General features: G+C 35.0%; 1 protein-coding gene across 1 annotated transcript in view; it reads right to left on the reverse strand.

The window, feature by feature from the left end:
* The window catches only part of ASCC3 (activating signal cointegrator 1 complex subunit 3), a 336776-nt gene that overhangs the window by 121631 nt on the left and 201035 nt on the right, over positions 1-14110 (reverse strand). Inside the window, exons 15-17 of the mRNA XM_001915668.6 lie at positions 7309-7500; positions 6778-7002; positions 1000-1119 (exon numbers count right to left, since the gene is read on the reverse strand). Of these exons, the coding sequence (XP_001915703.3) occupies positions 1000-1119; positions 6778-7002; positions 7309-7500 (537 nt within the window). The remainder of the gene's footprint in view (positions 1-999; positions 1120-6777; positions 7003-7308; positions 7501-14110) is intronic.

Consider the following 14110-nt stretch of genomic DNA (forward strand, 5'->3'; position numbering starts at 1 on the left):
AGGTAGGTGAATCCCATCCAGAGTAAACCAAAGTATAAAAACCTAATGATTTCAGATTAACAGCTTCAGAACTAGTTGCCTCTGCTACTTTTCTTGTTTTTTTTCCCCCCTAAGCCTTAAGTTTAAATTTTCCCATGGTCAAATCTACTGCATAGAAAAGGAAAAATGAAGAAAAAAAAGATTGGTAACTGCTTTGATAACACAATGGAATATATATAAAAACTAAGTTATCAGGAAATGGAGGAAAACTATAATTCTGAGTTAAATTCAACTTCCTTGCTAATTTCGACAATGCTAGTGAATATCCATATGATGATGGTAAAATGATGTTTTCATTAGACAACAACTGGATTTCATCTGTAATTAGGAAGTGTTTACAGTGTATAAAGCAGAGTTCTAAAGAAAAGACAAGTTCTCACAAATCTGTAAGCCACGTGGATCACACAACTAGAAAGCTCGTAGGAAGAGCTGCTGCCACATGCGTCTGAATCTCAGTGTATGTGCACAGGGAAATCAATCCCACCCTCCAAACTTACGATAACAAATCATTAATGCCGTCTTTTAATTTAGGAATAAGGGCTTAGACAGGACTTCATAAGAGGAACACACTGCATATAACATAAGCCTATTATTAAATGTGGTCTGTAAGTTTCCTTATGTCTGGTTTATTCCAAAACATAAATTTTTCATAGTTAAAAAGAAAATTATAGCAAAATATTAATGTCAAATGGAAATGTACTTGAATAATAAACTGATAATAATATAAGGATTAACTTCTTAGTATCAGCGGGGAAAACAGATATAAGGTAAAATAATTATAGGGGGCAAATTTAATATTCCTTAGTATGTTTTTAAAAAGATTAAAGCTCTTTGTTTTTCTTCCAGCTTCCGCACTCTTTTCAGATGAGGCAGGAGTAGCAAACATTTATTCTCATATCATGAAAGGATTACAGAACCAAAAAGAAGGTTTGATTCTTTTTTTATAAATGAGTTTTCTACCTGATAAGCCTTGTGACTGATGCCGTACACTAATGGATTTGCTCTCATCCGTACATAAAGATAAGTGTAACTTATCCACTTCACTGCTTCTTCCACGTTAGTTACTGTTCCCAGAGCAATCTGCAAATCAAAAAAAATAACAAAAATTAAACTAACGCATTAAAGTTGAATATAAACATCACATCAAAACCTATTTTGTCAAAAGTTAAGTTTTTAAAATACATCATTATTCTGTATTTAAAAGAAGGTAAGCACAATTGTTGGACAAGACACTTCTCCAATTAATTAAAACTCAGTCCTGCCTCATTTAATTGAGAACAGTGCATTAGAAATGCTATCTTCCAAAGCTGAACTTATTCGTTATTAGGGCATTTCATTATTTTCCCTTAAATGTAGTTTAATGCATTAAAAACATTTTTGGTATTCATTAATTTTTCTTCTTCTTGTTTCTTTTTTCTTTTGGTTTCATTTTATGTGACCACACTACCGAAAATTTTAAATGTAAGTGAACCAGAATCAAAACAACATAAACCACAGAGGGTATAACATTAGCTTTTACTTCCAAAGATACTCATTTGCAGGATGGCTGGTATAAATACATAATATGAAAACAATGGAAAATGCAATCATCTCTGCACAAAAACAAAGCAGATTTTATTGTAATTTATACATATTAATAATAGGTATATTTTGAAAAAATGATACAAGAATGGGGAGTGGTTTTAATTTTTATTGGTAAACTTAAAACAGTCTATGGAAAAGATAGATATTTATACATTTGAACAATAATAAACACTGTATAATTCTTTAGATTATATTCTGAAAGGAAATATAATTTAGCACTTTAATATAGCTTTATAACATATCAATTTAATGAAACCAAAGTTTAATAATATAAAAACACAACAATAACACATTAGATCTGTGTAATAAAGGGAAGGAAATTGTTAGGAAATAATCTTAACACAGAACTGCAAAGACAAATTGTCTTAAGAATACATTTCCTTAGCCACTGGATCTACAGGTAGTCATTTTGCTTTCACTTAAAGTGTTCACGTTAATTTAAAAATTCATCCAAGTTGTTAAACTTCATAGTTGTATGACATTTCCTGAACCTGTGGCTGAAAATTTTTTTTTACCTCTTAATACTTTAATCAAAGAAGAAGAGATGGCTCCCTACCTAAATTATTAAATTTTAGGAGAATAAAAGGAAAAACAAACCCTCTCAAATTAGTATGAAATATTTAAAAAAACCTTTAAATTTGCATCATTCCTATATTATAATTATGAATTCCGTATAGTTAATTTTGTGAAATAAATATATGGATGCTTAGCCATCTTTAGTTACTTAAAGATGAGATATAACAATATATAAATATTATAATATTATATCATACTACTTGTCATTAAAAAGAGAAAAGACTAAAATGAAAAATATGGTAAGGCAGATCCTATTTACTTTTAAATTTATGCTAACTTGAAATGTCAGACAGAGAAAGACAAATACTGTATGATCTCACTTATATGTAGAATCTAAAAACATCAAACTCACAGAAACAGAGACTAGAATCGTGGTTGCCAGGGGCTGGGGGGTTGGAGAAATGGAAGATGTTGGTCAAAGAGTACAAACTTCCGGTTATAAGAATAAGTTCCAGGGATCTAACATACAATATGGTGACTATAGTTAATAATATTAGATTGTATATTTGAATCAAAGTTGCTATGAGAGTAGAGCTTTAATGTTCTCATCATAGCAAGAATAACAACAAAATGGTCATTATGTGAAGTGAAGGATACATTAATTAACTTTTTATTGTGGTAAACAGTTCACAATATATATACATGGTGTACCAAATCATCGCATTGTGCACCTTAAATTTACACAATGTCATCTGTCAACTATATCTCTATAAAGCTAAAAAAAATTAAATTTACACTAAGGTAATTAGAAAGGACTAAATCATTCACAATATAGGTAAAAATATACATTTCCTAAAATGTGAACTGTATACGACTTCCACAAAATGAAGAGTAACAAGAACTAAAATTTAGCTAATGAGGCTGTTGTACAACACTTCCTAGATATTTACAAGTAAGACAGTTACACATTTTCTAGTCTGCTTAGGAAACTAGTTTAATGATATGGCTAAAAATCTGATAATGTGTCCTATTTGTGATTCTATTATTTAACAGCTTAAACCATGTTAATTCCCTTATGACCTATAGATATTTTAAAATAATATTACACAATTCCTAAGAGTAGAAATTTTATAAAGAATAAAATAAGCTTGCTATTATTTTCAAAATCAGACTCAATAAATCAACATTAATAATACCTATTATTAATACCTAATTACCTAATAATTACCTATTGCTACTAAAGATAAAAGGAAAGGAGGAAGTAGGTATCAAAGATTGGATCAAATAATGCAAGTCTTCTAAATGTTCAGCAAAAAGGAACAGACTACACAGAAATATGAATGGAAATTTATGATGGTACACCATATTTTGAGATTAATCCTTGAATGCCACCTAGTGACAAAAAATAAAAATTTACTTGTAAACATTTGCTGTCACCTAGTGGCTACTTAGTACAAGAGCCTTTCATAAAACAAGTATTTTTCAGTCTATCTTCAAAGTTTATCCATTCATCTCAGAATCACATAGTAAGTCAGTCACAAGACTGTACTATGTAAAGCACAAATAATACGGTAACCAACAGAGCATGGTCCCTGATCTCAAGAAGCTCCCTAGTCTTGTAGGTGTGATATGTGTAACTAATTAAGATGACATATATGAAACCACTATCCACAGTGGCTGGCACATAATATGTATTCAAAAATGTTTTCACAAAAACACCTAAAATGTGGAACATATAAAAGTGCCATTAGCACACAGTGATGCGCCACATACCGATGTTTTGGTCAATGACGGACCACATACATGGCAATGGTCCCATAAGATTAGTATCATACAGCCTAGGAGCGTAGTAGGCTATATCACCTAGTTTAATGATATGGCCATATCATCTGGGTTTGTATAAGTATACTCTATGATGTTCACACAACGACGAAATCACCTAGTGACGCATTTCTCAGAATGTATCCCTATCATTAAGCAACACATGGCTGTACAGTTAATAGATGTTCTGTTATGCTCTGTTATGTAAAAAGCTCTTTATGCTCTGTTAAGTAAAAGGGCAAAAAACCCTACCCTAAATTTGGTAATTTAGAAGTAAGACTCAAAGTATCACTTTATATCTAATATACCTATTTAAACTTTAGTCTTTAAGGTTATCTTAATTGCTTATTTGTATGTATATTTTTTAAACTGGTTGAAATCATATAAAAACTAAGCAAATATAATCATCATGCGTGTGTGCGCATGTACTTATCTGTACATATATATATATATACATAAATACACTCCTTTAGTAAATACATAAAAACCATTTATGCTACCATTCATTTATTTATTCAACTAAAATTAGAGCGCTGGCAGTAAGTATAAATGGGGCTGCATATCAAGGGACAATCAGATAATGGTAAGTGATACAATCTTTTCCTGAATACCAACTTGCCACAGCCATTCGTTACATTTTCACAACAGTCCAGTGAGATTATCCCTATTTTATAAATGGGAAAATTGGGACTTTATAGGTGAAGAAAGTAGAGTAAGAACCTGGCTAGGGCAGACATGTGTTGGAGAGTAATCAGAGCCAGAAGAGGGAAAGCTGGTCAGACTGGGAAGGTCCTAAAGCCAAGGAGAGGGGTTTGTACGACGTCCTGCAGAGACGGGAGGAACTCTATATAAAGAATGTATGTGCGGTTGTAGAAAGAATGACATATTGTACAGTATGGACTACAGGGGGCTGGTACAGAGTAGGTACCCAGTAACGTCTTCTGAATAAATGTTAATAAGACTCAAACATGCTTCACTGTTTCTCTCAGTGAAAAATTAAGTGGCTTTCTACAGGGCTGGGACATGTGCCCTTTTGGCATTAGCATGAGGGCATCAGCCCCATTAAGAATCAATCAGCAAAGATGCCTCATAAAATGTCTGCATTGAAGTTATTACTTAATATAATACTTTCTCCAGTTCTTCTAAACTAATGGTCAGAATTGATATTCATGTTATCGAAGATATTAGTAAAGGCAACATCCCTAATCTAACACGATCTTTATGTTGATCACTGCCACTGTATAGTTTTGCAAAGATTTTGGGAGTCGAAAGACTTAAAAATCCATTACTTTACGAGTACAGCATACATTCATTTTATAAACTAATTTCACACAATTTCCACAGATTGCCAAATTTAATTTCACACTCAAATATAATTTAAGGGAGTTTGTTTCCTTAAGAAAAAAATTTAATTGGGAGCTATTCCAGTAGACCAAATTATGAGAAAGAAATTTTAGAAAGAAATTTACTATATTAGCTAAAAATTTCAAGGTAGTATATGTTTCATTACTAAATGCCATTTATGGCATTAAATGGAATTATGGTTATACTTAGTTGACATTTCTGAAAATGACATACCTAATAAGCACTTTATGAATATGAGGTGAATCTATGGGAGACAATTTATTTTTAATTTCTCAGGGCTTGACCAAATAGTTTCACTGATGGTATTTTATAGTCCCTAAGAAAAAGTTCCTTGAGGACAATAGCAGTATTTTATTCACCTTGTATCTTCTGAATAATAACATCACCACCTTGAGTTTACTTTACCGGTAGCAAAAAGGACAAATCAAGCACAGCAATACTAAGTTTACAAAGATATAGTCTTCCTTGACACTAAGGAAAAGCTGTTCTAAAAAACTTGCATAAAGAGACTTCATTTTTATTGTAAGTCAGAGACATTATGACCACCACTAGGGAAAAGGTTTAGTTCTGGTCTTAGAAAAAGGCGAATGGTAGGTATTAATGTAGAGAAATGCATTCACCTTCAACTTACTCCATTTCATATAATATAACAGACACCTAGGCTATAATGAAAAGACTGGATTTGGAGTTAAATAGACCCAAGTTTGAACACTAGTTCCCAAAATTAGTAGCTGAATGACCTTTGGATTAGTTATATATCTCTCTGAGGACACCACCTACTTAGCAGCAATATTAGAGTGAGAGAACATACAAGGAGCACTCAGCAGAGTCCCTGCATTGAGCTAGTCCTCAGTGCACCACTACTATTACTGTCCTTGCACTGCAGACTATTCCATCAGAGATACCGTTGACCCAAGACCTAATTATTTAATAAACAGCCATCCAATCGCAGCAGGCAATGAAGACTGAAGTTGTGCTATAATATTTTATTTGGAGTCAAAATTTATTTCCTAATCTTTTAAATTTTCTTGTAAATATGCTACTAGAAACCAGCATCAAGTGATCTAAGATAAAAGAGCTTTATAAACCTTATAAAAACTTTATAAAATCATTAAAAACTTTGTAAAACTGCAATACAAATATAGTTGTTGTTATTGCTATTTTGTTTCCCTGGTTTGTATAACTTTGGTTAGGTTTCCATCCTATAACAAAACCTCATAATGTAAGAGTATAGGCTTTTAGCATTGAGCTCTTACCAGTTATCATTTGCATTCTGTACTGCTCTGAACTAATCAACAATACTGCCACTCAGACTGTTACGTCTTATGACTGTAAAATGGCATAAGCTATATTCCTAAATCCTAAAAAATAGTAATCAACTCAACCTTTATTTTACTTGATCATTCTTGTGGCTGATGATTGTGTTCCAAGCTTTTCCTCGTTAGATCTTACCTCCGCATTTAGGTTATCTGCAAGGCTTTCCAGAAACTGACTCTCAATTGGGTTTTGTTGAGTGAGTAAAGTGAGGTAATGGCTGAGTTTATCATGCGTTGTTATGATGATTCCTTCCCCAAATCTGTCAAACTGTGGTCTCCCGGCTCGCCCGAATATCTGCATGACATCTAAAATTCCAAGGTCAACAAAGGAACCTCTCTTTGCAGCATATATTTGTGTTCCCTAGATGAGGAAACATAACAAAAATTTACATAAACACACACAAATATAATCCTGATGAGGTGAATCCTGAAATTAGGCAAATATGGCAAGATCTCAAAAGCGTACTTTAATCTTTTCATCATCTGTGATAGAGTTAAATTTTCACAATATAAACTAGATTCTTTTGGAGAAAATAATTTTGACCTTCTATAAATAACATTCAAAGTCAGTGAGGTAGCCAAATCACAATATTTTTCTAAATAAATCAATCTACAGGTTTGTTTTAAAATACCACAAATCCATGTGCAAAGTAAGGCAAGCTCTTACCTTAATAATAACAGCATGAGCAGGAAGATTGACACCCCAGGCTAATGTAGCTGTACAGACTAAGACTTTGATGTGTCCATTAGAAAACAAGTTTTCAACCAAATTTCTGTCCTGCCGAAGCATTCCTGCATGATGAATACTAAAACCTTCCGGGAATAATTCTCTTACTTGCTTATTTCTTGACTTTTGCACCTAGAGTAGATAGCAACAAAACATAACAGTGTTCCTTAGTATTTAAAAGCAATTGCTATTTCACATTTCTGTTGAATCAAAGAAAGCATACAATTATTTTTAAGCATCTTAATATCTTACTGTCTTATTATATAAAACTATACAAAATTATTAAAAATCATATTTCATCCATCTTAAGGAAAAGGTAATCCTGAACATGACACAAAATCCAAAAAGAATGAAGTTAAAAGCAAGTGTCTCTTTAACCCAGGTATTCCTTTCTTGCAATCAATTAGTATTACCGGCTTCCTATCCTTCCAAAAATACTCTATTAAAAACAAATATAAATCTCAGCAGCTTCCAACTCATTCAGAGTAAAGGCCAGAGTCCTTAGGATGAAGGCCCCACAGAAATCATCCCCATCCTCTACCCGCACTTACCCATGCCAGCCACAAGGGCCAACTACTTCTCTCAGTCCCTTTTCTGACAAAGCCACACCCGCCTCAGAGTCTTTGTCTATTCCAGATCCACTGCCTGGAAGACTTTCTCCCCTCATCCTGAGATGCCCCAAGCTTCCGCATAGCACGCGCTCTTCCCCACAGCAACGAGCCAATAAGCCCAACTGTACTCGTTCACCTTCGGCTGCGTTCCCGGGGATCTTCGACGGGAGGGCACTGACCGACCACCTGTCTTAGCTCCTCAACGTTACAGCTGCCCTAAATACACTAGCTTCACTTCTGGGGCCTGCTCTTTGGCCTGGTCTGAGCTCTGATGTGGAATTTGGTCCACTTATCTGCAATTTGTACAAGTGCGATAGCAGAAGATCTTACAAAATTCCCTGACGACTCACATATAATAGAGAAAAGTTTTCTGCAAATTTAAATACGTTAGGTTAACATAAAAGAGGTGTTTGTATAGTCAAAGCTTCTGTTTGGGCATCACATCCTGTGTTTATTTGCTATTGCTCTGAAAATTTCATGATCAGCATTTCAATAGTTTCTTTTGAAACAGTTTCACAGTTTGTATGTAATCGGCGCTACTTCGGCAGGGAAGGGGATTTCAAGGGTCTGGGTCTCTAGTACTGACTTTGTCACATTGATTATCTCTAAAGTCACTAAGATTTTAAACTTCTAATTTAATAATTAGCTAAGGAAATACTCCATGAATCTGCTGCAAATATGAGGTAATACATTAACAAACCACACCATCTAGTGGCCAGCCAAGGAATTAACAACTTAGACATTTGGAGCCTTTCAGAGTTCCAAATAAAACACAAACTTACACAAAAAAGACTTTCTTCTTCAAGTTTCAAGAGGAATGTATTCTTATTTTATTTTTGTGAACTGTGGTCAGCCTGTTAGAAACCATTTCATACACACATTTATGATTAACTACATTTGGATCATATCAACTTTCATCTTTTCAGACAGGAACTGTTACTGTCAATCTCATGAATACGGGATGACGGGGATAAAGTCCGTTGTGGAGTATTTGCTAGGATATAACAGAGTTCTTTCATGGGCCAAGGGGAGGAAGAGGAGAAAGATTTCAACGACTGCATTTCTTCTCTACTGTTCATAAGTGGACACTCAGAAATAACAGAGAAAACTAAAAACCATTACTTGGAGGAGAGGTTCTACACAAATCTTACTGCTGGATTGCTGTTTGTTTCAGGTGAATCTGCTGTCCCAGGACCCCTGCACTGGACTATCCTGATGTGCTTGTTATAAATGCAGACTCCTTGGTCAAACTCCAGTTGGAGCAGGACTTGGCTTGTGACACCAATGACACAGTAATCAGTTGAACACGGGCTGTAGGTAACTGAGGTGAAGAAGATTCCTATGAGGTAGTAGGTAGATCCTGGAGTGCTGACATAGCACTTCTCACTCTGGCCCGGTAGGTTCAACCAATGGCCACCATCTGGGCACATCCCTGTGGTCTCTGTGAGGAACTAACAGGCACCAGGGGTCGCTTCTCTTTTGTCTCTATTCTTGCTCATGATTTGTGCATTGCTTTTTTATTGGCTCAGTAGAGACCTGAAGGGATAACAATCTTAAAATAAGTCTTGAGTTGTTCATTCTTAACTATCTTTGAATCTGAATCTGCCAACTGAGGTCTAGCATTGCTCACAGTACAGATGAACTTAGATCCCTGGGGATGAGGCCCAGAGATATGCACTTTTCCAAATTGTATTTTAAAAACTATCATACAGGGGCTGGCCCTGTGGCCGAGTGGTTAAGTTCACGCACTCCGCGTCAGTGGCCCAGGGTTTCACTGGTTCGGATCCTGGGTGCTGACATGGCACCGCTCATCAAGCCATGCTGAGGCGGCATCCTACATGGCACAACCAGGAGTACATACAACTTGAATATACGACTATGTACGGGGCGGGGGGGGCGCTTTGGGGAGAAGAAGAAGAGGAAAACAAAAAGGAGATTAGCAACAGATGTTAACTCAAGTGCCAATCTTAGAAAGAAATTATCATACAGTAAAATTGATTATTTTTCCACTTTGGGCATACAGTCATATGAACTTTAACCTATGTTCAATCTGTGTAACCACCTCCATAATCAGGACACAAAACAGTTCCTTCACCCTAAAAAATTCCCTTGTGTCATTCCTTTACAGTTAAAACCTCTCCCACACACAACCCCTGATCTATTCCCCATCCATAGAGCTTTGTCACTTCCAGAATATTATATATATTGAATCAAATAGTATATAAACTTTTAGGCCTGGTTTCGTTCACCCAGTTTGATGCCTTTGGGATTCATCCAAGTGGTTGTATCAATAGTTCATTCCTTTTTACTGCTGAGTAGTATTCCATAGTATGGATGGATATATCACAGTCCGTTAATCTAATCACCCACTGAAGGATGTTTGGGTTGTTTCCAGTTTGGGCAATGATAAATAGAGCCTCCATGAACATTCATGTATAGTTTTTTTGTGAGTGTGAATACATTTTAATTTTTCTAAAGTAGATACTAGGAATGGTATTGCTGGATCACATGGTAAATGTATGTTTAACTTTATGAAAACTGCCAAACTATTTCTAGAGTGTCTGTACCATTTTGTTTTTGTACCAGCAATGTATGAGGGTGCTGGCTGCTTCCCAGGCTTGTTGGCACTTGATACTGTCATTATTTTTTATTTCAGCAATTTGTAATAGGTGTGCGGTGGTATCTCATCATGATTTTACTCTGTATTTTCCTAATGGTTAATGGTGTGAGACAGCTTTTCATGTTCTTGGATGTATATTTCTAATCAGCTCCTCAAGTTATTCTGATGTGCACTGAAGCTTAAAGACCACAGTTCCTTACAAGAAGGTATCCGCAGCGATGTTTTTATCCATCTAGGTACAATTTGACTTTTTGAGATTATTTAGTGCTAAGTAACTTCACATTCATTACTGTATTAATTATTTACATTCCTAAGAAAAGTACCTTCTAACAAATTTATAAAACATAACAGTGACTAACAGAAAAAAAAAAAAACTGTGAAGAACCAAAGAGAAGGTCATTTAAACATGAAACACCTATTTATCATGTGCTAGATCCTAGGAATACAAAGGAATTTAAGACAAAATCTGAGCTTTAGATAATCTGCAGACTGGAGAGGAAGACAGACTTATACTCAAATGATTTCTATAAAATATGATCTGTTTATAATAGAGGCATGTGGACAAAGCGAAAACCAGGACAGGAATGGCATTATGGTTTATCTGCATTTGTACTGCTAGCACCTGGCAGAGCACCTGCTGCAGAGCAGGAACTACCACACATTTCCGGAGTGATGTATCAACAATCTGCTAGTCTGATAAAAGAAGTCTTTACAGAAAATGTGAAATGGCTCTTGAAGCACAAGTGAAATCCTGCTAAATGGGGGAAGGTGGGTAGCAGGTTAAACAAGCACAGAGGCTTGGACTAGTGAAAGAGTACAGTGTGTCTGGAGGGCATTATGTTCAGGGGGCATAGGGTGAATGCAAGAAAATGAAGCTGGAAAGGAGGACTGGGGTCAGGCTTTATTTGGTCTCAAGCATAGGTGAAAAGGGGGCCAATTAAAGTTTTTAAGCAATATCAGATTTGTTGTTTAGAGACGTAACTCCATAGTTGTGCTAGATGAGAAGCTTTGGGGCTACTACAACGATGCAAGAGAGAAGATGGGGCAGGGGAAATAGAGATATCCCATAAAGTCAGGGCGAAAGTAGGCTGTAAAGAAATCAAGACTGGGTGACTGCCTGGAAAGGGGGGTGAGCAGAACATGAAGGAAAGGAAGGAGTTAGGATTGTTTCAAGTTCATCCTAGCTTTGATGTACTAAGCACTATATGATGGGCACAACAGGATGAGGAGAAATGACGCTTCTGCCTTAGCTTAGGCACTAGGAAGGTGGGAAGATTCAGTATGGGATATGAGTTTGAAGACACCCCTTATAAAGACTTTGGCTTTTATTTTGAATTAAATGGGAAGCCACTCAAGGTTTTTGAGTAGGAGAGAGATAGGGGAGATGAGTTAGGTAACGCTATTACAATATGCCAGGTGAGACGTGATGGTTGATTGAAGCAGGTGTAAAACAACTGAATAAAATAGTAAGTTTTAACTAACACACACATGCAACTCTACATATATGTATCCCTTTTATCTTGGCTTTCTTAACAAATGAGGAATAAAAACTAAAATTGCGGAGATGTAAAAATTAAAAGACCATACATCAAACTTATAGAACAGAGTAAAGTTGTGCTCTCAGATAACATATCTCAAATATTTATGTAAATAAGAAAAAAAGTAAATTAAGCATGTAACTCAAGAAGTTGGAAAAATAAAAATACAACAAAGCCAAGGAAAGAAGGAAAAAATGCCCTAATAGAGTAGAATCTGATAATGTAAAAATTATGCAATTGACAAGTAAACACAAAACTCTTATTTTAAAAGAAAAAAATTAAACAAAAATAGACAATGGCTCTTATTGGCTACAGCAGGGTTTGGCACACTATATGCCAAGTGCCTGTTTTCTAAATAAAGTTTCATCATAATACGGCCATATCCATTTGCTTATATACTGTCTATGGCTGCTTTTGAGCTATAAGAGAGTTGAGTTGTTGTGACAGACACCATATGTCCACAGGCTTAAAATATTTAGTCTTTGGCCTTTATGTAAAAGGAGATACATAGCTGGGCACAAGCACAACAGCACAAGCATAAAGATGCAAAACTAGTAATGTGGAAAAAAAAGTTCACAAATATCAAATTTAAAAGAATCAGAAAAGAGTACTTTTGTAAAACTCAATACATTCCTTTAAAAAACTGTCTGGAATGGATGATTTTCTAGGAAAATATGTTACTTACATATATCCCCAAAGTAATAGAAAACTGCAAAATAAAAACAATGGAAGAAAACGTAAAAGCTATCTAACTTTTAAAGATGAATTAGTCCTAAGGTTATTAAGAGGCCCTAGAGCACAGAAACAGAAGGAGAGCCTCAAAATTAATCTTACAGAGGGAGCGTAACAGCACTGGTACGAAAGCCTGATTAATAAGTAGAAAACAATACGATAGAGAAATCTTTCTTTAAGACTTTTTTTTTAAGATTGGCACCTGAGCTAATATTTGTTGCCAATCTTCTTTTTCTTCCCCCTTCTTCTTCTTCTTCTCTCCAAAGCCTCCCCAGCACGGAGTTGTATATTCTAGTTGTAGTCCTTCTGGTTGTGCCATGTGGAACACCACCTCAGCATGGCCTGACAAGCAGCACTAGCTGCTAGCCCAGGATCTGAACTGGCGAAACCCTGGGCCACCAAAGCAGAGTGCGTGAACTTAACCACTCGGCCATGAGGCTGGCCCCCTTTTTAAGAATATTAATCCAAATAGCAAAGAACTTTAAAAATAGAATTCATCAATGCATTAAAACAATACACCTAAGTAAGTATAACTTAACCCCAGAATTCAAGGGCATTATACTTATAAATACACATATTAACTTAATTATTAATAAGTCAAAAGAGAAAAAACATATGATCATCTCCAGGCATTGAAATCTGACAAAATGCTACATTCAATCTTGATGAGTAGAGGTGATAATATCTATCTCAAACCATATCTTAATAGTAAAACGTTACAGTATATTAATCAAAATTAGGAACAAGGCAAAGTTGTTTACTATCATCAGCCTACTAATGTCCTAGAAAATGGAATTAGACATGAGAAAATAATAGGCAGCATAAATACTGAAAACATAGAGGCCAAAGTACTTATTAGTTGCTGATGAAATGAACATTTATTTAGAAAATTGAGGACTGACTAAAAACTAGTAACTAAAATAATAAAAGAATTCAGAGAGGTAGCAGTCTTGAAAATATTTTTTAAAGGTCTTTCTATACACAATAACTTGTTAGAAAACAAAAGTGAAGTATCATATTTATAATAGCCATCAAAAACAGAAAGAACAAGAAATAGATAGCACCCACATGAAGAAAGTATTAAAATACTGCTGAAGGTCATTCAAGAAATGAAGTGACATGCTTTGCTTTTGAGATGGAAAAACTTAATTTGGTAAAAATACCAATTCTCACAACAATCTATAAAATCAATCCATTAACTCAACTAAAAGATGAACATAATTTCTTGGAGGTGATATTAA

The sequence above is a fragment of the Equus caballus genome, chromosome 10 (genome assembly GCF_041296265.1).
Source record: "Equus caballus isolate H_3958 breed thoroughbred chromosome 10, TB-T2T, whole genome shotgun sequence".
In the NCBI taxonomy this organism is placed as follows: domain Eukaryota; kingdom Metazoa; phylum Chordata; class Mammalia; order Perissodactyla; family Equidae; genus Equus; species Equus caballus.